General features: G+C 44.7%; 1 protein-coding gene across 4 annotated transcripts in view; it reads left to right on the forward strand.

Annotated features, from left to right (window-relative positions):
* Positions 1-27,471, forward strand: part of LOC146771117 (vacuolar-sorting protein SNF8) — a 334,422-nt gene that overhangs the window by 8,571 nt on the left and 298,380 nt on the right. For all 4 annotated transcript variants that reach the window (XM_085640346.1, XM_085640345.1, XM_085640347.1 and 1 more), the window contains exon 2: positions 24,698-24,748. In XM_085640346.1, the coding sequence (XP_085496472.1) occupies positions 24,698-24,748 (51 nt within the window). The remainder of the gene's footprint in view (positions 1-24,697; positions 24,749-27,471) is intronic.

Consider the following 27,471-nt stretch of genomic DNA (forward strand, 5'->3'; position numbering starts at 1 on the left):
GATCGGGAGGTTGAAATCCACCCTGCTCTACGGGGATGCTTTTACCTGGATTAAACTGACAACATATCATACAGGTACGTACTTTCTGTTTGGCTGCTGCTCGAAAGTGTTTGTTAAACCAAATGTGTTGAATGCTGTCTAGCATAGCTTTTTCTCCTAGGTGCGCTGGACTATGTATTGTGTTAATGATGACTTGAACCATGGAGTCGGGAAGAAACCATATAGATTTTTCCTTCGTCATCCATCCTTGATCCGTTTGGATCCCTCCTAATTCAGTCCATTTCTTTATTTCTTCTGGTGTAGCATGTGTCTGTATGTCAATTACATCAAGGGCGGGATCCTTAACTGTCATGCAATGTGTTGATGTCGGAACTATTGTCTTTGTCGCGTCAGTTATATGAGTCTGGTTCTGAGCAGTCTGTTTAGCTGTTCTGTCAGCTAGGTCATTACCCTGAGAAATGATATCGGTAACTTTTGTATGGGCTTTGCATTTCATAATCGATATTGCAGTAGGTAGATGAATCGCGTCTAATAGGGCTTGGATGAGGGGTCCGTGTTGGATATGGGCGCCGTGAGAAGTTAAATAACCTCTCTCTTGCCACAGTACGCCGAAGTCATGGACGACTCCGAATGCATAACGTGAATCTGTGTATATGTTGACTTTCTTATTTTTGGCTTGAATACAGGCTTGTGTCAGAGCGATGAGCTCTGCTGCTTGAGCTGACAAAGTGTTAATACAATTTGCTTCAATGACTTCAGTGTCTGTTGTGACTGCGTAAGCGGCCACTAACTCTCCTGTACTTGTTCTCATACATGAACCATCTACATACAATGTCAAGTCTGGATCTGATAAAGGGATATCTGTCAAGTCTTGTCTGGGTTTCGTCGTGATAGTAATGACTTCAATACAATCATGTGCTAATGGATCTGTTCCATTTACTGGCAAAAGTGTGGCAGGATTTAACGTATTACAACGTCTGATTTCTATGTGTGGCTGAAACAATGTTAATTCATAACCAGTGAGTCTCGCTATAGTCAAGTGTTGTGTTTGTGTGCGGTTCAAGAGAACCTCTACTGCGCGTGGTACTTGTACTGTCAATTGATGTCCTAACACTATGGCATCGCTTTGTCTGATTGCTAAAGCTGTTGCTGCCACTGATTTCAGGCACGCAGGGAGAGCCTGAGCTACTGGGTCTAATGTACTAGAGCAATAAGCACATGGTTTGTGTGATCCTGCTTGTTCCTGAGTGAGTACTGACAAGGCAGTACCTTCGCGCTCTGTAACAAAGAGTGTAAACTGTTTACTGTAACATGGTGTTGCTAAAACCGGTGCTTGGCATAAAGCTTTCTTTAAGCTTTCAAAGGCATGTGTATGTTCTTGAGTCCAAGGGAGAACAGTCGATGTGGCTGCCTCCTGTGTTGTCAACTGGATGAGTGGTTTTGCTAGAAATGCATATTGAGGGATCCACTGCCTACAGTATGAAGTGAGACCTATAAAAGCCCGCACCTCCTTTTGTGTCTTGGGTGGTGACATGTTAGCAATTAACTGGATGCGGTCGGGTGTAAGCTGTCTTCCCTCCTTGGACAGCGAGTGCCCAAGGTAAACAACTTGCTGGACACAGAATTGCAGCTTAGAAGGGGACACCTTGTGCCCCTTGTCGGCCAGAAATTTCAAAACCGTCAGTGACGCTGTTTCACATTCAGGTTCGCTTCGGGCGGTGATCAGCAGATCATCGACATATTGAAGCAAGGCAGTGTTAACTGGCATGTGGATACTGTCAAGTTCTCGTTTCAGTGCTTGGCTATAGATGCTGGGGCTTTCTGTAAATCCTTGAGGTGCGCGTGTGAATTTAAAACTTCGTCCATTTAAACTGAATCCGAACAGATATTGACTTTCCGGATCTATTGGGACGCTAAAGAAAGCATTCTTGAGATCAATTACAGTGAAGAACTTTGCTTCTGAATCAATAGCTGTTAGTAATGAAGAGATATCTGGGACCACAGGATATTGTGGTACAATACATTTATTTATTTCGCGCAGATCAATAACTAATCGATATACTGGTGGTGCTTTTGGATCTGTTCTTTTGAGAATCGGTATTATCGGGGAATTACATACATTGGAGTCGGTTTCTACAACCACTCCTTGTGCAATGAGCTCGTCAATGATTTGCAGCAAAGCCACAACAGCATCTGGTGGTAACTTGTATTGTCGCATTCGTGGTAGTACTACTCCTGTTTTTAGTGTGACTCAATATGGTGTAATGTTCATACAACCAACATCAGTTGGGCCTTGTGCCCATAGATGTGTAGGTAAATTCTGCAGCCGGTGATCCATGTCTCTGGACACGTAGTGACCTTTGAAGTCACGTAAAAATAATCGTACTCCTTCCGGAGAACAACATATTATAGCTCCTAGAGCTTTCAATGTTTTTATACCTAACAAGTTTTCTGGACATGATTTAGTAAGCAATAAATCTGTAGTTCGTGTCAATGGACCAACCGTAAGTGGAAGAGGTTGCGACACTTCATTAATGATGGGCTTTCCTGAGAATCCAAGGGAAATATTCTGTGAGCCTGAGAGGGGTGCCCCTGAAACTTCACTGCGTCGTATAGTTGTTCTGCTTGCCCCTGTATCAAGTAAAAACTTTCTGTCTTCCCCTAATAGTTCACTATGCACATAAGGTCCCTCTTGATCGACAGGAACCTCGATAAGGGGTAAGCCAACTTCCCTCTCTAGGCTATTTCATGTGTATCGCTGATAATCGGGATAGTCATTTTGTGCATACTGGTACATCTGTTGCGTGGTTGCTTGTGTGGCAGCAATAGGCTGCACTTGTGGTGGTGCTACGGTCTGTTGTGGAGCTGCCTGTTGCGGAGCTAGTTGTTGCGGAGCTGACCTATGTTGTGCATGCTGAGGTATTTGTTGTTGATTCTGATCCTGTCTAGGTGGACGTGGTCTTTCCTGGGTTCTACCTGTGGCAATATTATGTTTCAGGACTGGACAATCGTGTATATAATGACCTTGTTGTTTACAATAGTTGCATGTCCCTTTCGCCGGACCTGTGGAATCACCCTTTTTATGACCATCAGCTGGAACTGACTGGGCAACAAGCATTTTCATTTTCGCATCTTTCATACGTCTTTGTTCATGTTCTTGTTCTTCTCTAATTCTATTGTGGTGATATTGTAACATCTGTAACATCTGTGACGGTGTGTTACCTTGCCAGGTACTCTCAAATTTCAATACTCTATTCTTAACTTGCGGCAGGGAATTTTCAACTAGTTTTGTCACAAACAGATGTGGATATGACTCGCTACTTGCTTTTATGCCACTATTAATACCAAAACATTTTTCAAATCGGGAATAGAAATCACTAGTGTCTTCATCTTGCTTTTGTTTACAGGCTGAGATTGCACCCCAGTCCTCCTTTTTCGTAGTTAATAGACGTGGCAGTACCTGCACTAGTAATCCTGGTAGTGCTGTAGTCTTTTCCCCAAGCCCTGATCCTGCAGCTCGGGCCTTTTCTTCGTTCTCTAATGCTGTCCAATCTATCTTTTGGTCTCCCACCTCCCATTCCTTTTCTTTGAGTTTCTCGTAAACACCGGCAGGCATTAACACTTTCAATATTTTCATAATGTCGGGGTAAGTATACTCTCCCATGAGTAACATGTCCTTTATCTCACGGTGGAAACCTGCTGGATCCTTGTCATGGCTGGGTACTACTTTCTTCATTTCTAATAATTCAATTTTAGTTATAGGCGTGTATACAAACACGCGTGTAAAGTTATTATCTTCACCTCTGATTGGGTGTACTTCGCGTAACGGATTCTGTCTATCTATGTGATACATTTTTCTACCCATAGTGGGAATTGGAACGTGTTCTGGGTATGCGAAAACTATATACTGGTTTCGAAATTCTAGAATTTCTTTAATTAAATCAGTACCTGACCCTCTCCATTTATTCGTGAGTAGTTCTGTCAATATGTCAGGTAAGGGTCCAGGATCGGAGTGTTGGCTTTTATATAATATAAGGAGGTGTTGAATCATGTATATACTAGCTAAACGCTGTTCGTCTGGGGCTAGATTCAGAAACGTGTGTGCTAGTGCATCATCACTGTATTTGCTGGGACTGTCAGCCCATAGTACTGCTGACCTGGCTAATTCTTGTTCGTCCATGGAATCGAGCATATGGTACCCCCTTCGATCTCGGAGTAATTTATCAGTGGCTTGGAATAGGTGTTCAGGGGACCTCGTATTTAACATAGGGGTTTGAAAATGTCTATTACATTCTGGACGTATCGGATCATTTAAGCCTCTAGTATTATTATGGGGTTTTCCTCTACCTACGTAAGCTATCGTATCTAATTGTTCTGATTCTTGCTCCTCCTCTCCCTCTGATTCAATTCTGTCTGCTTCTCGTCTTTCTTTATGTATTGGTTCTACTTCCTTGCGGATCTTTCGATACATGGCGATTATACACGCCTGTCTATCATGTTTCTCGTCTGATATGTTCTGACCCCATTTGGCAAGTTTTTGCATGGTATCATGATCTGCCTCAGGCCTGTCTTGGTTCCTGATCACGCAGTTTATGAAAAAACGTAGTAGTTGTCTTTGTACATCCACTTTCTGGTATTCCATAGCTTCGTTAATACTTTCTGGGCCTCGCCCTGTTTGGACAAAGTGATATATATTGTCTAGGTGTTCAACCATTCCTGGTATCGTCATTAAATACAATGTAGCTCGTCTTATACGTAGTGATGATAGTAGCAATCTGTCCTGTTTACCTGGCACTGGATCATATCTACAATCCACAAGATGTTCTTTAAACATGTCGGATGTCGCTAGTTGGGGTGTACGTTGGAGTGCTAAATCTCTAAGGGTCTGTTTATTTCGCGGCGGTGTGGCAAACATGTCTGTCGTACCTCCTGTAGCACCATCTGAGGTGCTGGGCAAGAAAGGATTCGTTGGACGTAAGATAGAAATTGTAGATGCGGGAAAAACAGTAGAAACGGATGGACCTGTGGGAATGGGCGTAGGAGTTTGTTGTTGCGGGGATACAGACGGATGATCTTGACGTTGAACACCATCAGCAAGCGGTGTGTGTGGTATGGTATTAGCATACTCGGGAGCTACGTCATCTAAATAGGAGGAAAGGAAAACGTCTTTTGCTGTTTTAGGATGTGCTTTTATCGGGAGTAATGGGGGTGTCAAGTTTTTCGGTATTTCCGCGGTGGCCTGAGGTAACCCTTCGGCCAAAAGAGGATACATACCATTCATAAGGGTATTTCTTTGTCTATCTACCTGTTCTGATTTGACTCGGGTACCTTCCTCAATTAATAGATTTTCTCGGGCTTTATTTGAATTCTCCCTACCTTTCTCTTCCTGTCTGAGCGCTTTTTCTGTACGTCTATATGATTCTTTACGCCATAATTCAATGGCATCTTTCTGTGACTGTCTGACTTTCTTTTTCCATAATTCTTCTTCTACTCTCATGATGCAATCTGCATCCCAGGTCCCCGCTGCGGGCCATCTCTGACTCTCTGGTAACTCTTTGGTGTAGTCCACCCATAAATCAAGAAATAACACGGCATCTAGGCCATGCTTATGATACATAAAGTACCCTGGAGTGTCCCTAGGTGGGATGGGAACAGCTTCTTCGAGTACCCCTTTTCTGGTTTTGATCTGTCTTAATTTCGAAAAGAGCGGCATTTTTAGACCTTATTACTAGAACACACTTTATACAATAAACACAATAATGAACAATCATTCACACCACAATATGTAGAACGTATTAAAACAATTAACATTTAACAGTTTAACGAACGATAATAACTAATAGAAAACTAGTTACTGACATAATACTAACACTAAATAATACTTAATTATATGCAAGACATACTAGATATACTGCTAAACAGTACAGATACACTGCTGAAACAGTGCAGACCGGATTTGTGTACCCAAACCCGTCTTGACCGGCACAACCTATGTGCACGTTTAAATGCCTCCCCGGCAATGGTACTCACCGGGTAGCGCGGAACGGAAGGCCTCGGAACTGAACTGAAACTGGACCGGACTGGACTCGACTCGACTGGACTCGGAACTTCGGAACCTGGTGGGCCTCTGTATACCTCGGATCTTGCTCTCTCAGCTAGGCTCTGGTCGGGATACTTCGCACTTCTCACCGCCTCGTCTGGGTGTTGATCGCAGCCTCAGTCACCCCCGCTTGGCCGGAGGGAGATACAGGAAATCCTGCGGGTACGCGTTTTTGTCCGTTCAGCTGTGGCAGGAGACCGGGCCTGCAACGCACCTCCGGCGCGTGAGATGAGAAAGTGTCCCTGTTCGGGCGCCAAATTTATGTGGTAAATATTTCATTACCGGTACTATTTTTTATGCGGTAAAGTCTAGTAAGAATAACTCAGTAAATATAAGAGGCAGAATCCGTGGTATTAGAGGTTCTAAAAGGCTTTATTCCTCTACAAAGGAATTACAGTTCGAACTGCAGGCTTCAAATTCCATCACCACGAAGGTTCAGGAAGGGAAGGCAATACATTATTGACAAGTAATGGTATTTATATGGAAAGCATTACATTAAGACAGATGCAAGAGGCGTAACAGCTGATAATACAGATATGATACACATACGTAATGAAAAAAGGCGTAAACATAGGCGTAACTAAATACGTCATTAAACATGATGTCACAAGTGGGTGGATCCATAAGAGAATCCTGCAATGTCAGCAGAAATAGTTGGCAGAAATGCGCGCGCAGCCGCATGACGTGTGATTGACGTGCAACTAGAGGGTGAAGGGGACTTGACAATTAGCTCTACATGTGGAGACAGAAGTCTGGGGGGTCATGTCAACCTAATCCCAAATCATATCTAATATCTTATGTTTAAAGAACTGTATTATCCAAAAGGAAAGGTCTCTAGGATGAAATCTATTCTATACTGACTGTTAGTGCGTGTACAAGCGTCTAAGTGTCTGCATGAGATGCGAGGGGGCAGGAATCTTCCATGGTAACAGGGGCTATGAATTACTTGCATGAGAACAGTGAGGCCTGGCCCTTTGCACGGTAGCTGGAAGAATGTTTACCTAAACTCCTAGACAGGAATGCATCGGATGAGGAGCGGAGCAGATAATCTTGAAGGTGAAATACAGTTTTTGGCAGGCAACAGGCTGGATCAGGCACCGTTAGCCGCGCAGGGAGTAGGACAAAGTTCATGGATACAGATGCGGGCTCGGACTGGAGCTTTCAGAGGCAGAAGGCAGGAAAAGGCTTGATGGCAGAATTCAGGGCCTACTCGCCTGAATCTGTAAAATGAGGAAAGTGAACCACATAAAGTCGGTGGCCTTTCATACTTAGGAATGGAATATTTGACCCATTCATGGCGGATCTGAAAGAGGACATGTTGACGGTGGACGCACATGTATTTGCGTCTTCATAACTGGAACTGGAGGCAACATACATGTACTTATAGCATGCACATGGAGCCGTTGGGGTCTACGATAGGGGACATAACTGATCACAAAATTCATATTTCCTCACCTTCACAACATAAACGCCATATGAACAGTGGACACTTGGCCTCGGAGGGGTGGTGAGGTGGGAGGGGATGCACAGGGAGATTCAAGGAAAGCAAGGGGCCTGCGAGCAGTGTTGTGGGGGGGGTAAGGGGAGCCACTGGAAGGTAAAGCGAGGGACGTTGTTTCAGCTAATAAGTAACAGTAAAAACACCAGCATTTGCAATGCAATAATTCGCGCAATTGCGAAATTTTGAGCTATTGGCATCGTAAATGACAATGCCTTTTCTTTTTGCTTTTGTTTTTAAAAACATAAATAAAACGCATTGTCATTTAAAATGCCAATAGCATTAGCGAGAGTTTAAGCTATTGGCACTGCTGTCTCTCTCACACACCATGCTCTCCCTAGGACACACACACACACTGCTGTCTCTCACACTGCTGTCTCTCTCACACACCATGCTCTCCCTAGGACACACACACACTGCTGCCTCTCTCACACTGCTGTCTCTCTCACACACCATGCTCTCCCTAGGACACACCCACACACTGCTGTCTCTCACACTGCTGCCTCTCTCACACTGCTGTCTCTCACACACCATGCTCTCCCTAGGACACACACACACTGCTGTCTCTCACACTGCTGTCTCTCTCACACTGCTGTCTCTCTCTAGGACACACACACACACACACACACACACACTGCTGTCTCTCTTACACTGCTGTCTCTCACATACACTGATGTCTCTCTCACATACACTGATGTCTTTCTCTCTTTCCCTCAAACACACACACTACCTCAAGCATACACAGCTGCCTCTCTCCCTCACCCATACACAAACAGAGGCTGCTAATGTGGAAATATGTGTTTAATACGGCGATGGCTAAATTATGAGAAACGCTTCCATGTGGCATGGCAGAGGAGCAGTGTTCTAGCAGAAAAGAATTCCATACGGACATACCCTAAGCGCTAGATAAGAGAATTCTGCAGTCCTGGTGCTGATGGCACATCCTGTGCAGCATTCAGGTGCCCGTATTCCTAATTTTTCAATCACTTTATAGGAGTACCTGAAGAAATGTACTGTCAATAACGTATTTGCAGTAAGTTAAATATCTAGTAAATAAAGAACATTGCTTTTATGGCTTCCAGAAAAACCCTGACATAACATTTTTTGGGAGCACAATATTGATCACTTTCGGATATTAAAATATGAAAAGGTGCTTGAAACCATATTGTTGGAAGTCTGCTCTTTGGAACTTCGGCACAACAGAAACAATACAGCCAAGAGCGTTAAAAAAATAAAAACAGGAGGCACTTACTAGTCAGTTCTATGCAGAATGTGTGATGTTTGTGTCCTGGAACAAACAGCATACACTAATAAAATTGCTGAATATACAGTGATACAGGCGACGGCATGACTGCACTCTTAAGTCGTTCGGCAAGTGATTGGCCTCTTATACACAGCAAGCGGGGTTTGGTTAAATTACTTCCGGTACATCAACAAAAGAGTAGAGCAAGTTTAAAAACACAGCGTGTTTTTAAACTTGCTCTACTCTTTCGTTAGAAAAGCGCGGTGCGGGGAAGACTGTGGGCTTTTGAAAAGGAAGTAGAAGTGACTTTTCTCAGAGTGCAAATGAGGGCCGGAGTGCTTTTGGTAGTCCGGGAACCATTGGGAAGAGGAGTCCAATACGACAAAGCTCATTGACATGCAAATGGTCTTTTAAAGACCCGTGAAGTACTCGGTGCGGGAAGCTGGCTCAGCCGGGCTGACACACGACGGGGATGTGGGGGGCTGAAGCAGAAGCCCTTTAAGCACAATGGGCTTTGCACGCCTGCAAGCACCATGTCTCTCCCCCTGCCTCACGCCGGGATTTCGCGCCGCTCGCGTTTAAAAATACGGCGGCGCGAAGGGTCTTGTAGGGATGTCTCGCAGTGTGCGCGCCAAATGCAGGACACTGCGCGCTGCGGGTGACCGTCGTGCGCGCGCGCCCGCGCACGCAGGTTAGTGGGAACAGTGTTCACCACCGTATATTACTGCCCCACGGGCCTGCAATTTATAAATTTCTAATGGCGCACCAGTAGGATGTGTCATGGATCCTTTCCATAAATTCAAAATACCCCCCACCTTTTGGGTTAACTTTATATTTGATTTTATTTGATGGTGGGACCATGACATCTTTTCATTCAGGGTCAATCCAAGATACTCAAACGTATGAACTCTTTCTAAGCTGATACCATGGATGACAGGATTAGGACGGGATGACCTGGGAGGGTTAAAGATCATGAATTTAGTTTTGGCCGTGTTAATCTCTAGCCCCCGATCAGTACAGAAAGAGACAAAGCCATCCAGAACGCGCTGGACACCCATAGGAGTCTTGGCGAGTAGCAAGGTATCATCGGCGAACATAATAGCTGAGATACCTATGCCAGCGAGTCGTGGGGCATCTCGATTTGGTACTTCATTCAGATGGGAGATGAGTCCATTTACATAGAGGCAAAACAGGGTTGGTGCCAAAACACAACCCTGCCTTACCCCCCTTTCGACGGGGAAACTAGCTGATAAACCTCCGTCACTCCCACATCTGACCCTTGCAAAATTATTAGTGTGGAGACGCACTATAATCTGCAAAAGGGATGCTGGAAGACCCAAATCCCGCAGCACTGCCCAAAGTTTCGTGCGTGGAACCAAATCAAAAGCCGCACGTAAATCAACGAAGACAGTATAGAGCGAGCCCCCCTCCACCCCAACTGCCTTCCAAAAGAGCATACATAATCTAAAAATCTGATCAGTTGTTGAAACGCTCTTTCTAAATCCTGCCTGATAGGGACTCAGGATCTCAAACTCCTCCATCCAGTCCAAAAGATGATTTAGGATCAGCCTTGAAAAGAGTTTTTGGGCAACATCTATCAGACTGATAGGCCTGTAGTTGCCAGGGAGTAGAGGGGACCCTTTTTTAAAAATAGGGACGACTTCAGCGCCAAGCCAAGTATGGGGAACTGGCATACCCCCAAGAATAGCATTGAATAATGCAGTAAGGTATGGTGCCCAGACTCTTGGTTCGTGTTTATACAGGTCGCCCGGAACCCCGTCCAAACCGGGAGCTTTTCCCGGAGGGAGCATTGATATGGCGAGTTGAACCTCACTCAGGGTAAAATAAACATGGACATCAGTAAGCTGAATAGGAAGGGGTGGGGAAAAAACCCCCCTATATAGAGCCTTAAAATGTTCTTCCCAGACTTCGGAAGCAATATTAGGGTTCACAGCTGGAACGGATTCGGTTGCACCTGTAGAGACAATCAACCAAAATCTCCGTGAGTCTCTACATTGAAGTGCAGATGTTAATTTGTCCCAAGTTTCTGAGGCCCACTCAAGTTTGGCATGGTAAATTAAAATCTTATAGATATGTCTCTTTTGTTGTATATCCTCCCTGTTGGCTCTCTTTTTTATTGCATCCAGCAAATCCACTTTAGCCGATCTACAAGCCCTATTATACCATTTAGGCCCTCTACAGATCCTTTTGGTACAGCGGGCAGGTGGATTAAATGTATCAGCTAAGGTGGAAAATAGTTCTTTGTTGACATCAGCCAATTTTCGACAATAAAAATCAGGGGAGTGAGACTGGTCCATAATTTCTATTACATCATCCAGTGCACAACCAACCCTCGCATAGATTTGGGAGAGTCCACCTTGATTAGCAGCCAATTTCGCCCATTTGATTCTGCGTTTATTGTTTGTCAGGGTAGCTTTGCTCAGTGTTAGAGATTTAGGTACTGAGCATAAGTCAACAGGACACACACCCGCTAAAGATGCTTCCAGGACCAATGGATTGTGGTCACTCTCACCCCTAGAGAGGACCTTAAAATCAACAACTCTGTGCCACTCCTTGCATTGGACAAAAATATAATCAAGTCTGGCCTCCCGCCCAGGTTTATTAAACGTAGGCCTAGAGGGATTATCCGAATTTTCGGCCATTACAAGCCCTAATAGAATGGGTCATCACCAAAGAGGTGATTTGGAGGGCCAAAGGGGCCCAAGCCCGAGCCATTGGGCCCACAACCTTTGGAATATGCCATATTTCATCCTCCTCATGATTTGCTTGGTCCACCAGCCCCTGGAGTGGTTCAAAATGACAATTTAAATCACCAGCTAGAATGAACATTGTACCCTCAGGGATCTTGGCTAGAACATTAGATACAACATCAATCACCCCAGATTCTGCACACACATTCATGGGCCTGGAATACACATTAATCACTGCCAACTTTGTGCCTTGTGACCAATCTAATAACAAGCAAAGGACATCCTCGGACCCAGTTTCCAGGGTCTTAGCACTACAGCCCAAGTGAGTGGCAACCCAGATGGATAGGCCGCCAGAAGGGCGGCCTCTACCCCCCCACACAGCCGGAATAGAAAAAGATGCAAAGCCCAGTCGAAGACATTCTTGCCTCGCCCATGTCTCTTGGAAACAACATATGTGATAGGAATCTATAAAAGAGCCCCACAAAGGGCAATCAAGTTTGCTAGCTAGGCCGGCTATATTCCACGAAAGAATTTTATGCGTGGGTAGTGAAACTAGAATAAGATCTGGTTTTTTACACGTGGAGGGTTCGTATGGAATCAAGGAAACAGTTGGAGAGGTAACACACGAGGGAGTGGAGATACAATGTTGCTTAGAAGGCGTCATCGAAACAGTAGGGGAATTGGGAATAACAACCTCTGGACTTAGTCAGTCAACCTCTTCAAGACAAGCATATCTGTTATTGCATAAGTAATTGCCTCGTGTAGGCACATCAAAACGAATGTGCCTCTGTCTTCCTCTAAGAGGAGAGGGTCCAACCCTAGTCCAGTTTCCGTCAATCTCAGGGTGGGAAAAAGTAGTAGTTGGCGGATAAAAGAAGGACAATGGTAAGGGTTTAATAGTAGTAACTCCAGTATTACCATACCAATTAAAAATATAAGAAACAATCTGGGGATTTCTAAAATTCACTGTAATGCAATCACCCTTGATTTTCTTTGTAGTAATTCCCAACCAAGAAACCCTCCTCACCATTAGAACCTCAGAAGTTACATTAGGAGGGAGAGGTCTGTGTGTGTTGAGCCAGCTAGTCACTTTATTTTTTAAGAGAAGCATAAGTCTCTAGTTCGGGGTTAGTAAGTTCTGGGACGCCAGTTAGAACAATAACATAGGGCGATGCTTCAGGAGGAAGGTTTATCACATTTTTCCAGCTTAGACTAGGCACCTCTTCACAAGTGCAATTACCAAGATCTCTAGAAGTTCCAGGTTCATCTATGTGGTTTGATTTAGAAACTCGAGAGGGAGTTCTAGTTATAGTAGGTGGTTGAGTTTGGGCAGGTAAAGGAATGGCAATGGAGGAAGGGAGGGAATTGAATGTGGAAGGTGATGCACCAGATAGAATAGATTCCGTCCGGGAAGGGGTTTTCGAGGCTACAGATGTGGGAAGGGAAGAGGGTTGGGGATCTCTCAAATTGTTCACAGATACACTAGAGATTATACCTCCACTCCCACGTAAGTTGGCTGTGTCTAGAATTACCCTTTCAATTTCTTTAAGCCTTGCCTCAATAGCATCGAACCTAGCCATCATTGGGGTGAAAAATCCCTTAAGAATGTTATTTAAGGTATCATTAAAGCAGACATTCCCCTGATCGGGACCATCGTCCCTGTCTTCAGGAGATACGAGGGATTCAGAATGGGGGAGGGTTGTCACCGAAGGTATAGTGGATGTCACCCTGTTATTTGTAGCTAGCCTAATTGGGGTGTTTGTCGTCGTATTAACGGTACTGCTATGAGAGCGGTCCAGTCTTGGTTTTTTCCCTTGTTTCAAATTCCCCTCACGTTTTCTTTTAGGGACTGCTCCCTGGTGTGTCACATGAGTATTGCTAAAATTTAAATCAGATGATACTTCGAGCCTAAGAGGGGGTATACACTCCGGAATAGATTGGAGTTTGTCTCTGCCTGAGGAAGTACTGGTCCTGAGGTCATGTATGACTGATTCAATTGTTTGATCGATAGAATCCAGGAGTGCTGTATGTGAATCATCCAAGTTCGATGGGGATCTAACAGAAGCAAGTAAGCCCAGCGAAGACCTCCTAGTACTATTAATCCCATCAGATAGGCGCCTTTCTAACATATTCAATTCACCTTCTACAACAGAATTCGCCCTTATAATAAAACTGTCCAAAGTGCCGGCTACAAACGGTTGTGCTCTTGTACATTTACCTCGGGTATCCATAGTAATTGTGGCCTTATTCCAAGATTAGACACCAAAATACAAATCCAAGAGACTAAGCCCGGTCCGGTCTTAACCGTGCTTGAACGGGCTTAAACGGGCCCGCCCTTGGCCCGGGCTTCGCCCCGGACTTAGCCCCGCACGCGTCCCGCTAACGCGAGAGTGGGTATGATTTAAATAGTGAAAGAGAGGAGGAGTCAGGAAGAGGACCCAGGTGCGTCCGGTAAACTCTTCGCACGGCGCCCTGGTCCTCGCAGTCCCAGAACTCAAGTGAAGATTAAAACAAAGTTAAAATGTTCGTGTCCTCCTGCAGCTTGTTGCTTTGCCACCAATGCAACCCCGATGGAGATTTCACAGTATTAAAGCCTACGAGCGGCATCAAATCAGAAAATACTCACAAGAAAATATCTTTAGCAAAAGAATGAATGAGCCCCATCCCCCTCCCTAGGGAAACTAATAAGATGGGTACTCACCACCAACAAACTAACAGTAATAGGGTAAACACACCACCCAATAGGGGAATACACCTCCCTTAGAAACTAAAACAACGTAATAGGGGAAAACACCTCCCTATAGGGGAAAACACCTCCCAAAGACTCACCGAACACTGTAATAGGGGAACTCACCTCCCTATGAAACTCTGAACACTGTAATAGGGGAAAACACCTCCCAAAGACTCACCGAACATTGTAATAGGGAAAATACACCTCCCTATGATACTCCAAAACTCAAAACAACGTAATAGGGGAATCACACCTCCCTATAGGGGAATACACCTCCCTTAGACACATAGAACATTGTAATAGGGGAACTCACCTCCCTATGAAACTCTGAACACTGTAATAGGGGAAAACACCTCCCTATAGGGGAAAACACCTCCCAAAAACTCACCGAAGACTGTAATAGGGAAAATACACCTCCCTATGATACTCCAAAACTCAAAATACTGTAATAGGGTAAACACACCACCCTATAGGGGAATACACCTCCCTTTGAAACTAAGCAAGACCATAAAATAAAATGTAAAATAGAGTGAATTTAGGACTAAAATAGAGATACTAATACTATAACTATAAAACATTTAAACTGCGCACACGCCGGTGAGCGACCTCTCACCCGATGATTAAGTGGGACTCCCATACGCCAGAAGTCAAAGTCACCAGGATGCATAACCATGTAAACAAATCCATAGTCACAGTTCTGAGTGTACCAATGCAAAAATGCGACAAAAAAAAATAAAAATGAAAAGGAGCCAAAAGCAATAAGTCAACGTGAAGAACTGCTCCTCAAATGTGCACTGTGTACTTCCATGCTGATGTAGCTGCTCAACCGTGCACTGTGTACCTCCCCCGCACAACGAATAACCATGAAAAAAAAATACTTGAAATAACTGTCCTCCAGCAACTTTGTACAATAATGTCTTAAAACATGCTATTCATGTAATGTCATGTCACTGACCCCAAATGCTCACTTGTGAAGATCAGAGCATTTGGCATGAAAACGAAACATGCGCTTTCATGAACACACAGCGAGAATGTGAGTGATCTCACAGAAATCTCCCAATCCAAAATGGATGCCAAAAGTACGCGTGAGCGTGCTGACGTCTCGCAGATCATCTCGTAGATGACGAAAGTAGATCAACAGTGCAGCGCGCACCGTGTGTATCGTGTTACGTGCTTGATCTTGGTCAGGAAGAAGATTCCATTGCGTCATCACTCTCAGGATGGGAACGAAGGACGAACATCTCTTGCACCAACGAACATCCCTCGCACCAACGGCTCCGACATAGTTGTAACAGAGCACAGCAAATCAAGTACGGTAAGATGATTCTTATAGAAGCCTTCCACCCTGTCTTCGCCCCCCAGGGGCCCAAAAGACAACACGGTTCAACTCATATAGAGCAACAATACTCACAGATAGTGTACAATACCCCTCCAATAGTTTTACACAGGAGTGCAGATTTCCTCCACAGCGCGTCTCTCCTTTTACTCTGGATCGCCAAGGCTCACATTCACAGCATCTCACTGCACCACTCTTGTGTAACTCCTCACCGGGGTGTCAGTTTTAACCAGCATACGTCACTGCTTCCTCTGGAGAGCCGTGGAGCAAACAATTCCCAACTCTAGTATTTACTTCAAAACAGCTGACCAGGGTGTCTATCGCCACTCCCAAAACAGATAGCTGGGGCAAAGCAACTCTTCCATAATAGTTGGATTTCTACAGTAACTTTTCGCTGACTAGTAATAGAAAGTGAAAGGGTATTCACAACCATCCCTCCTCAACATGTAGGTTCTCTTTAACGTGCAGAGAACAAGAGATTCTTGTATAGAAAGTTTCAAAAGGAACTGGCACTCACTTATTAGGGCGACCGATGGAGTGGTCACTGGTGGGGCTCTGAAGTGTCAGCTTCCTCAAATGTACAGCTAGTTCCAGTTGATAAGTTTAAATTTCTTTTACTCACATCCTTAGTTCCAGTACAGTTTCCATCAGCAACACACAGGTTCCTCAAATACCAGCTTGTAAGTTCTTTTGAAGTTTTACTTGTAAATCATTTAGGCTTCAGAAACCATTAACCTTTGAAGTAACACACGCGTAAGTCCTTCCAAATCGTCGCCAGTGTAATAATGAAGATTGTCTCGTAGACAGGTCACGTAGAACAAGTTGCAGGTTTATTGGTTAGTCACAAAGTCCATGTAATGCTCATATAAAGCCCATGTAGATCTCCTGTAAAGCCCCACCAGGAGCAGCCTCCCTGCTCATCCAACTGCCAACTCCTCCAGTCCCACACACTCAACATTCCAAGTGACATCACTCATGGCTGAGCAGCAAGGGACAGAACAGTAATCAGGAAGATGCACCAACTAACAACTAAAGGTTATAGCAGTGTAGTAGAAGAGTGCAGTGCTTTAAATGACAGCAACTTACCGGTACTCGTTTTGATACTGGAACTCTCCTAGTAGAATGAGAGTTCTTGAAGTTGGGTCAGCGTTTTGCAGGAGATTCTGATGATGAGGGTTTATCGGAGAAAACCCTGTCTTGCAAGGCTGGGCGGAAGCTGTGTGGCAGTCACCAGAGACATTGAAGCACTGTGGATGGCAAGCATATATAAACCAGCATTGCCATAGCCAATAGGTCTCGCCTGTGTGACCTCATCAGTGTTTAGCCAACCGATTGGCTTTGGCAATTTTTTAAAGCTATGATGCTGAGTGATACTGAGGTGGTGGTGATTAGGTGTAGTTGAGTGTGCAGTGAGTTGTTTTGTTGAGGTGATGCTGATGTGGTGCTGTATTGGTGCTGAATTGTTGTTGAGGTAAGGTTGTGCTGGTGCCGAGGTGGGGGCTGCTCTGGTGCTGAGGTGGAGCTGTGTTCTTGCTGACTTTGTGCTGGATGACACTTATGGTGTGCGCTTGTAATATTCTGTAGGCGAAGGTGAGGAAAGGAAGCTTGCAGTACAATATGATTGTTGGGGACCCAGAGTATAAATAGGTTAGCTTAGTTGGGGAGAGGTCACCCCTCAGTAGTAGCCTGGAGTGGAAATAACACAACCTGTGCGTATTTGTGAAATATTTAAGTCCACGCAGTAAAGTGGTGTGCTGGTCATAAGTATGAACACCGAAAAGTTTTCAACCTTCCATGCTCCAAACTTTAAAGTCTTAAGTTGTAAAGTTTGAAAGTGCATATTGCACTCCTGCACTGTTTAGCTAGCATGAATGTAACACCAAAGCGATCCCCAAAAAGAAATTAAACATGTGAGGTGGGCTGGGGCGAGGTCACTATAATGTTATTGATGCATACGGAACATAAAAGTAAAGCCTACATTAATAACCGTGAATACAAAATCGCTCCAAAAAGTTTTGCACAGTATAATTAAAAGATTCTAGGAGACTTAAAAAAAAGCCAGAATGCTCCAAAGTGGACAGGTCTATTATTTAGACAAGCATTGATTTCGCCGATGTCATGAAGAAAGAGCTGTTTTTATCATCTGGGAGAAGGAAAGAGCTCCCTGACAGATAACACAGGAGTGGAGATGATGCGGTCAGAGCTGGGGATCCTGGTTCTAGTCTCGGCGGTGCCGCACAACAACCTGTGATTCTTTGCAAATCACTTATTCTCTCCAGGGGATACATTTTTATATAAATATGCTGCATGAGTGAAAGGAAAAACTTTATGAAAATATAGTTATATCAAAGCGGATGTTAACTATATTTCGGTGTTGGGAAAATAAGAGAATCAGACGAGGAACAAGCATTGATAAATGCAGGAAAATATGTTGCAACCAATAGAAATGGAGGAAAGGTAAGTGGCACGCACAGGAAACAATGAGAAGGCTGGAACGAGAGGAGGCAGGATGTAAGTCCCTTTCAAGTTTATATTAAAAACATAAGATTTCTAAAGCACAGTGCACCAATACTTCCAGGTCACAGCTCCGACCATAGGCTGCCTTGAGGAGGAAAACATGTAGCCGATGTCAACACCACACCACATAAGAGCGTGCCAGCAAGGAAAATGAAAGTCTGACCGACTTCGACCCGGCAGCTACAGACAGATAACACACAGGCTGCCTTGAGAAGGAAAAAATGCAGCTGACATCTCGGGATCTAACGAAGAGTACCACTGAAGAAAGAAAGGACAGTCGGACACCCAGCTGCCAGTGCTTAATTAAAGCCGGTGGATTCCGGTGCTTGGCACCAGCACTTAATTATCAACACCGGCACTTACGCCAGCTGCCACATAGTGGGGCTGATTGTGTATTTTAAAGAGGAACAGAACAACTGTTGATTATTATTTCAATATGCATTTAAAACAGCTAATACCTGCCGCCCAAGCTACTCTTATAGCTTTGGGGGCCTTGACCAGTCTGAATTGTCAGACTTGAAGCAGTGTGATGGTTAGTAGTTGTGTTGATTCTGTGATGGGCTGCGCTGGAAGGGGCTGAGGTCCGTGCATGCTGTGGTGGCCTCCTGACGAGGGCTCTGGCAGTTATTGTTTTACAAGCTAAGCACTGTCAGCAGCAACAGACAACACCCACAGGGCAGACTGGAGGAGGGAAACATACAGCTGACATCACCACCACAGGACATAACGCAGGCCGCCGCAGCCCCGTCGTGTGGGTGTGTGAGGGACATGGTTTCTTGTTGTGGTGGGCGGGGGGGCATCATTCCTTAACCCAACCCATTGTATGCCTGGCAGAACTCGTGCAATGTCATGGAATAAGAAACATTTAAACGCCAGAGAAAGCCTTGCTGCTTTCCCAAGCAAAAGGAAACAGAAAAGCAACACAGTTTATTTGATATTGCTGGCAGAGAGAGGCCCACCAAAAGGTACCCTATGTCCATGGCAGGGGCGTAATTCAGGCCCCTGCAACGTAGGAGGGTGGGGGAGGGAGGGGGCACGAAATAAAAATAACCGGCCACCCGTAGAGGGTGCCCAGACTCTGAAGGCATTATACAACCAGACACTTGGTATTAAGCGCTGTATAGAAGCAGTTGTTTTCCAGAATATTTTATACAGTAATATAGCATGACATACATATTGTGTTCTAGATAACGTGTACAAAAATATCTTCCCTTTCAGTGTGAATTTTCTATTTTTAATTAATAATTTAGGACACAATATTGGTGTGACAATATTCTGGACCACACCACTAACCCCTGTCATTTACAGTGCTTAGAAATGAAATGAGATGTGAAATCCTGTATAAAAATCAAGTTATTGTCGTGTAGAAACCAGTGGGGCACAAGATCTAATCCTCAAAGCTGCCCCCTCTGCTGTGCCCAGCCCCTCAATACACCCGCAAACTCCAAAAGCGCCAAAGGGCAGCTGGAAACTGGAGGGGGCGCTATATAAACACAACTTGTGATATGAACAGTGTGTGATCACCTGTGATGCCGACAGGTGTGTGAAGTGACTGGCTCCCCGCTGCAGACTGGTCATCACCTACCACGGAGGGTGTTGGCAGATGTGGGGTGCAACCTGTGCGAACATGGAAGAAATGAAAATTCAAAGTAACAGAAAACCCGGCCATTATGTTTCCAGTTAGCGAAACCCAGAGAGGGTGAGGCAATGTAGGAGAAGCTCCCCCACCACCCCCAGACACCAGTCCCCCAAGAGAGACCCCTGTCACAGTGGATAACTGGACATGGTTTAGCGAAACGGTTTAACGAAGGGCTATTTGGGCGAATTCCACTGTTTCTTCTGGGTCGCTGAGGAGAGAAATTGGGCTAAAAATTCACTTGGTGGCGATGACAGGAAAGAAGCAGATTTCTAGACCGAACTACCAGGACAAAACAGAATGGAAGACAAGCATTTGCAATGCAATGGGTCTCTCATTTTCTAAACTCTTAAATGTGAGACCTATTGCATTTTCAAATGGTTGTTTGCAAAAGCGCCCCATGCAGCACTGTCACATTAATGGCGGCCATGCCACTTTCCTTAGACAAGGCTCGTGTAAAGAAAGGGTCGTGGCCACCATTAACTTGAAAGTGCAGCATGGTGCGCTTTTACAAACAAAGTTTAAAAAATAGGGAAAAAAACATGCAGCTGCGTTTGGCGCCACAAATAAACCTAAGGCGCTGCTGCCACTGTGGCGTGCTATGAAAATATAAATTAAGCCCACGAACGAGCACACAGACTACGAAAGAGCGTGTCCCGCAAGCAGGCAGGGAAAAGCATTAAACAAAATAGTGCTTGGAGGCTGTAATTCAAGCCTACCAAGCAGCAACACAGGTAAGGGGGGGTGTCGCCATGGGAGGTTACAAATGAAGACAAGGCGGTACTAAGCAGGGACTACCAAGCCTATAAATGAATCAGAAGCCAGCATTTACCAAGGACAATGACGCAGCCCAAGAAAAAATAGGGGCGAAGAGTGGGCGGAGCTTCACCTCCATACTCCGAATACAGCATACCTCGCAGAGCAGCGCGTGCGCTCCCCAGGAGCAACCTAAAAACAAGCATTGGCATAGCCAATAGGTCTCGCCTTTGGAACCTTATAAGTGTTTAGTTATCCAGCACAATATCCTTGGTGCGACAACATCAATTGTTGCATGGCTAAACACTTATAAGGTCCCAAAAGCGAGGCCTATTTGCTATGCCAATGCTTGTCTGAGTTTAATGAATGTTCTCAGATTGGGATACAATGATTTAGGCGTTGTCGGCGTAGGATACAATGTCGCAGCCAAAGATATGAACGAGGTACAGAAGAGACATAAATCTTGGAGTAGGACTCAACGAGGAGCTTTTAAGTACACTGAACTTAACAGAGTTTGCGATGGAAAGGGGGGGGACAGTCATAGCCCGAGTGCAGTCTGAGAGAAAAAAGTAAAACCGTTTTAGTGCCTGAATGCAAATTCTGTTCTCAAACAGGAGCGAGATGAGAAAAGAGTTTGAGACTATGCCAAAGCTGCAGAGAAATCCAACAGCACCATTGCTGGGCCACCATGGTCGATAATGGCTCTGATATCATCAGATATTGCCAATAGTGCTGGTTTCAGTGCTGTGTGAAGGATGAATTCAGACAATGAAGAACCCCACGAAGAAGGGGTACAGGAAGAAAAGAGTGTACAGAAGTCAAAAGGAGGAGGAATAGGGAAATCTTAATATATTTTTGTGATCATTTCTATAAAAAAAAAAACAGATCGTCACAGCTTCTGAGATGGCTGGTTAGTATTACCGCAAGCAGACTGATTTAGTAGATTTTGACAATTAAAAACTAAAGTCACAGGCAGAGTTTTTTTAATGTTTACATTTTTTGGTATGGAAAGCTGTGGACTGACCTGATTAACTGCTTGTAATTCTAAATGTCGGAGCGATAACCGAATGCATCCGCACGTGCAAAAAAAAAAAACAGCGCATGGGCCTTAGATCACAACGGAGATTTATAAATAAAAAAAACAAGAAGCGCGAGCAAAAAAAAAACACGCGAGTGGTGCGCGCGAAAGGAGAGGCCTGTGCATGTTCACGCTCACATGCACACAGGCTTTAAGCCACTCTGGTAGCACTTTGAAAACCCGCTTACTAAAGGTCTCGCCTGAGCTAGCGCATGCGCTAGCGCTCAGGCGAGACCTAATGAGTTGAAAAGTGTGTGCATGTGCCACTGTGTGTATGTACATGCCTGTGCGTGTGTAACGATGTGTGTATGTTGTGGTTGGCCTTCACCCTTGGTAACATGCTGGAACGTGCTCTGAAGTACAACCCTGAGACCTCGCGTTGGGATACAGGAGCAGAGCACACCAGGCAATACACTTGCATGTGGGTCTACTGGTAGCACATGGCCTTCATGTGCGGGATCTCTCCATTCATAGCCATTATCTTCAGAAACAGTGGGAAAAGCATCAGAGGCAGCGCCTATCGGCAGCGCAGATTGTTTCTGAGATTTGGCGCGGTAGCAGTTGCTGTTGCTCATAAATAAGAGGGGGCAGCATTCAAGTGATTCTGCACCCTGAACCAGTGGTAGAAGTAGGGGTCGGGCGGGGTGGAAGTGGATTTGAGGGGTATGACGTGCCCATACTCTTTATTTTTATTTTAGGAGAACAGTCCCCCTACTTTTGTCAAAAGTCAACCACCCCAGAGCGGCTAATTCCGACATTTGAAATGCATCAAGCTGCAGTGTCATTCAGGGAGTCTCCTGTGCTGTGAAACCGAAGGAGGGGCAAACAGCTCACAAAGCCTTCTTGCCAGGGTGCCTGCTTGCCTGAAAGAAGTGTAAATGTTCACAGATGTTCAATCGGCAAATGTGAAGGACCCCTGGAAGCCGGTTTCGTCTTTAATTGAAGCTTCCTGGTGACACACATTTATTCTTTTTGAGAGGTATTGTGAAGGAGCTATCAACAAAGCTGAGCAGTGTGTGCTTTTATAAAGACAGTTACAAAAAATTGCTTCCTGATGACTCATTCTTTCGTTTTACGGGTTACTGTGACGTAGCGAGCTGCCAGCTAAGCTGTGAAGTGTGTTCTTTTAAAAGATTGTTTTTTAAAAAACGGCACTACTACAGCCTGCAAAAAAACTATCTTTTTGGAAACACTGTATCCTAAACTTTTTTGTGCATTCTGTAGCAGCCAATGTTCTACTGTGTGTAATGCAAGTTTAAAGTATTGACTTGCGTGTTCACAGTGCTTTCTGTCACAGACTGGGGCCATGTAGCACTAAACATACACAAGTCACTATTCTCCACTGCACCAACCAGGATTTGGTGCAGTGCATTAACTAATAGAGGCTTCATAATCTACGAAAGTGCATTTCCCACTGATTGACATTAATTTTCATTTAAGCAGTGTGTTATTTTATATGTAGTTACCTTACCAGAAGGTGAAAGACTGAAAAAAGTTACAAAATATTTTGTTATTAGCCACACCCACATGCTCACTCACCACGCCCCCTTGCGCGCATCAACACAGATCGCAATACTTTTTAAATGCACTTCAACCACTGCCCTGAACCAAATGCACCATCATGCATATACACCTTCTTAGACTGACACTTTCTTTCTCTGGCCTGCGTAGGGCCATTTATCACCCTTGTATCCAACACCTAATTCGAGCACTGACTTCCTGGCCGAGCTGAAGATAGCTAGCTGGGGGGGGGGGGGGGGGGGGGGGGGGGGGTGCGTGCGTGCGTGCGTGTGTGTGTGTGTGACCATTCACGCATGACCGACTCAGCCGCTGACTGGGGTACCTCAGGAGAGCCCACTCACTACATGTCCAACTCTCGACTTACTCGCTGATTGCTTGATACATGCATATAGTCCCCTTACCTCCTATGTGTGCCTGACGCAGCCACTGATTCTTTGTATGATCTGAAGCAAATCTGTGTTTCCAGCGCCACCCGAGGAGGTCCATTTGCTGTACTACATGGGCCCGACTAAGACACAGACTCCCACTCACAACTCTACATGTCCAGCTCCTGACTCATCCACTGACTGTATGACCCGAGGAGGGACACTAACGTGCCTTTCCAGCTCCCGTCTCTAGTGGAGACTCATTGCGGGGCATGAGTGCCACTTAATACCCTATGTATCCCGCACCCAGGGCACAAGTCCTAAAAAAAAAAGTGGGGGGACGCTGTCACCGGAAGTGACGTCACAACAGGAATCTCATGAAAAGAAGTGGGGGGACGCTGTCACCGGAAGTGACGTCACAACCGGTGCATATCTTTGGTACACAATGCTGTCCAGCTTTTGGGCAGGGGGGACGGCGTCCACCCGGAAAAACCTGGTAAAATAAGTGGGGGGACGCCGTCCACCTGCGTGGTACCCCGACTTGAGCCCTGCCCGCACCTTACTCAAACACGGAGTCCCAAGTGTGACCTCTATAGTGGAACATTTTACCACTGTGCTTGTCTAACACGAACGCCTGGTGTGAACGGATATGTTCCAAACGGAGAGCCTGTTAACACGATGTCTCATTTGCAACTCCTATCACTGACTTCCTAGGTGACATGGGTAGTGCCCACGCGCTACCAAGTCTATCTCACGGCTGAGAGCTTCTTCTGAGGGCCCATCTGTGCCAATCTCGGCCGTTCACTCCTTACTATTGCTCAAATGAAGTAGTATTTTGTCTCAACACTTACAAAGGTCACCAGACACCATTGATGCACACGAAGAAAATCACGAACCCATAGCACGTCTGCCTCTTAGCCAACCTGTACCTAATTTGGTGAGGAATCGGTAAAATAAAATGAGTTCAGTCTAGGGAGATCTCCGTGTCATAATGTGTCGGAGTGTGTGTGCCTAAAGACGTACATTTGTCTCTCCGTTTGTGACTGGAGGGTCAGGTAATTGACTAGAAGGAGCGCTCAGAAAAGAAATAGACCGGCTTCTTTCTGCACCATCAGTACCTGCACTCTAACAACACCAGTTTAAAAGAGATTTTTCTAATTGATAATTACTTTTGAACACATTCTCTTTTACGTTTGATTTTTTAGGCTAAATATAAAGAACGGGGAACTGTGTTGGCCGAAGACCAGTTGGCTCAGGTGAGAACTAGTTTTTTTTACAGTGTGTCTTTTGTTAGAATTCGAAGTTCTTAAACTGGTGTGCATAGCTAGTCTGAGAGATGCTTCCGGTTACGCTGCATTAAACATTACAATAGCATTTAACTCTTAAGGTGTCCAAAGACAGTAGAAAACCTAAAGATCACTTTAGTCAGGGTGTGATCACAGGAATTCTGGCAGGCATTGAGCGGAATAACGCGGAGCATCGCACATACTTTCAGGAGGTCGCACACTGCCTAGAAGTTCCTCTGGGTATTATTTGAACAAGAAAATACATTGCACAGTTCTATACAAAAATCACTTAAACATGATTTTAGGTATATCATGTCTTCCTCTGAAAGGATTCAGTGTCTCTAGAGTGAACTCCAACTGTTTGTTAGATAAGCTATGCTTGGGGCTATTTAATAATGACAAAAATCATAGGCTTAATGATCTATACCAAGATAACTGCCACCCCTCTATGGTAGGTGGCACAGTCCATAACTGTTAAAATCCACACTGCAAGCAAATGAACAAATGTTTACTTCTGTGATAGGCACCAGTCACCGACTTCTCTTTGTATGTGTACAAAGATGGGGTTTTTCATAGACAGGAAGAAAATGGCGCACCACTTATATATACGTGATTCAAAAAACAAGTAAACAATTGGGTATGGTGCTAACAGGGAGGGGAAGACCCTAAAACCCCTCAATCTGTGAGGGAAACTCCCCACACATAATAAACAACTGACAGCAATCCCGTGCACTCATACAATATTAAATGACACAATATTAGTGTATCTTAAGCTTGACATAGAAACACTCCAGCGTAGAAGTCTTTGTGTTCTTTAATAGGTCATCGTGTGAAAAGCAAACAAACAGCCAGTCGACACGTGTTTCATCAGAGCAAACGTGAATCTCTGACTCTTCAGGGCTATAACGCTGTGTCCAAAATCAGTGACATCCAAAAAAACCAGAAATTATTCCACCTCAATCAGTTGTATGTATTCGATAAATCTAGATGGTAAGTACAAGCTTCAACTGCCAGCCTTGTCGCAGCAAAAGACTGGAGCTATAAATTATAACCAACAATCTGTTATCAATACTGATCACGGTCTATGACGCCAGTACAGTTACGAACGGGAAAGATCTTCCCAGTCATCAAAGTTACGCCTGAAGATACGGATGGATCCAGCAATACAAGATATAGACATGCATTCTTCCAGAATACAAAAAGGTCGAGAGACAGAACCCTGAATTTCCTGTTTTCTTTCTGGAAAGCAACACTACCCAGTAAAAGAGACCTCGATGAAGTCAAAATTCTGAAACTGTGATTATTTGGTCTTTTTTTAATGTTATCAGCTACTAGAGGGACAGGAGGACCTTGCAGGTCTCTACCATGTTCTCTATTCCCAACTACGGGTGGGGGCATCATCAAGCCTGTCTACTAGGTAGGGAAGGATGTACAGGACCTCTAAATCACTGCCACTATGTTCTTTGTGAAAGTCCTGGTAACCAACTGGAGCACAGATGGAACTACATGAAACTGATAATGCTAATCTGAGATGGTGAACCAAAAATACCTCACAGCTCTGGTGAATCAAAACATTCATATTGCCATTCTGGAGATGGCAGACCAAGGTGATTGTATCAATACATACGTTACTTGCGTCCTTGTTTTCTTTTTTGAGATTAAACACTGGCTGATACCTACCAAACCACTTTTGTAATAGAAACAAAATGGAGTAAAATCCTTTCACCTATTTTTTGTCAGCAAACTTACGTGATGGGCTGATTCCTCAATAACTCTTCCTGTGAGGCTCGCTGCCTGCCTGGATTGCTCAGCCAAGGCATAACGACCAGTTAGAGTCTGGATAAGTATAATATAGCAGTCTCATAATACTGCAATGAACCCCAATATTTTTTCTAATGCCTTCAAGTTGCCTGATGCAACAACGTACAGTTTTATCTACTGACCATCTCGCTCCTTGACTGTTGCGGAAACGTTTGCTACATATTCGCAAAGGATGCTTGACTTCTCAGTATAGGAAAATTCTGCAGAGAAGCAAATTGTCAACATGTACCCTGCAAATGTTTCACAACCTCCTCACGGTTCTGGTCCAAATATTAGACCTACGAAAAGAGGACTTTACTCAGCAGATTGTTCGGGAGAGTGTACAAGTGCGTGTTCTGAAACTAAATATGGCATCTGACAGAGATGGTGTTTCCCCCGGCTTGGGAAGAGTCTTTCACAGCATCCATATCTGTGCACAGAGCTGCTGAATCTGCTGCTCAGTCGTGGGTAGAGTCTTAAAGCCTTCACCCCCTCATAATAAGATCTCGAATCTCACTGAAATTACAGAGACATGCATCCATAAGTATTTGTACTGACTGAACTCGAAATTTTCACCAAGGTTGCCTCCACTTTTCAATCATGTACATTTGAATGGGGCATACTTCCAGTTACCTGAGATATATAGTTTTTTACCCAGGTATATGAAGGTATTGATTTTGATGGACTTGGATGTGATACAGATTTCTAAAAATGATATACGCCTAGAAGGCACGCCACTGCAGTTGCTTCGGCTTTGGAGTGATGTAACCTTCAAGCCCTTCATAAGCCGAGCCACTGAGTTTGTGATGTTTTTAAGGGTGCCAAGGTGCTGCCTGGTAAATGGGTGAGCAGTGTTGCCATCCAGGTCAACGAGCCAGAGCTTGCACTATTTA

This window comes from Triturus cristatus, unplaced genomic scaffold (assembly GCF_964204655.1).
Source record: "Triturus cristatus unplaced genomic scaffold, aTriCri1.1 SCAFFOLD_189, whole genome shotgun sequence".
Classification (NCBI taxonomy): domain Eukaryota; kingdom Metazoa; phylum Chordata; class Amphibia; order Caudata; family Salamandridae; genus Triturus; species Triturus cristatus.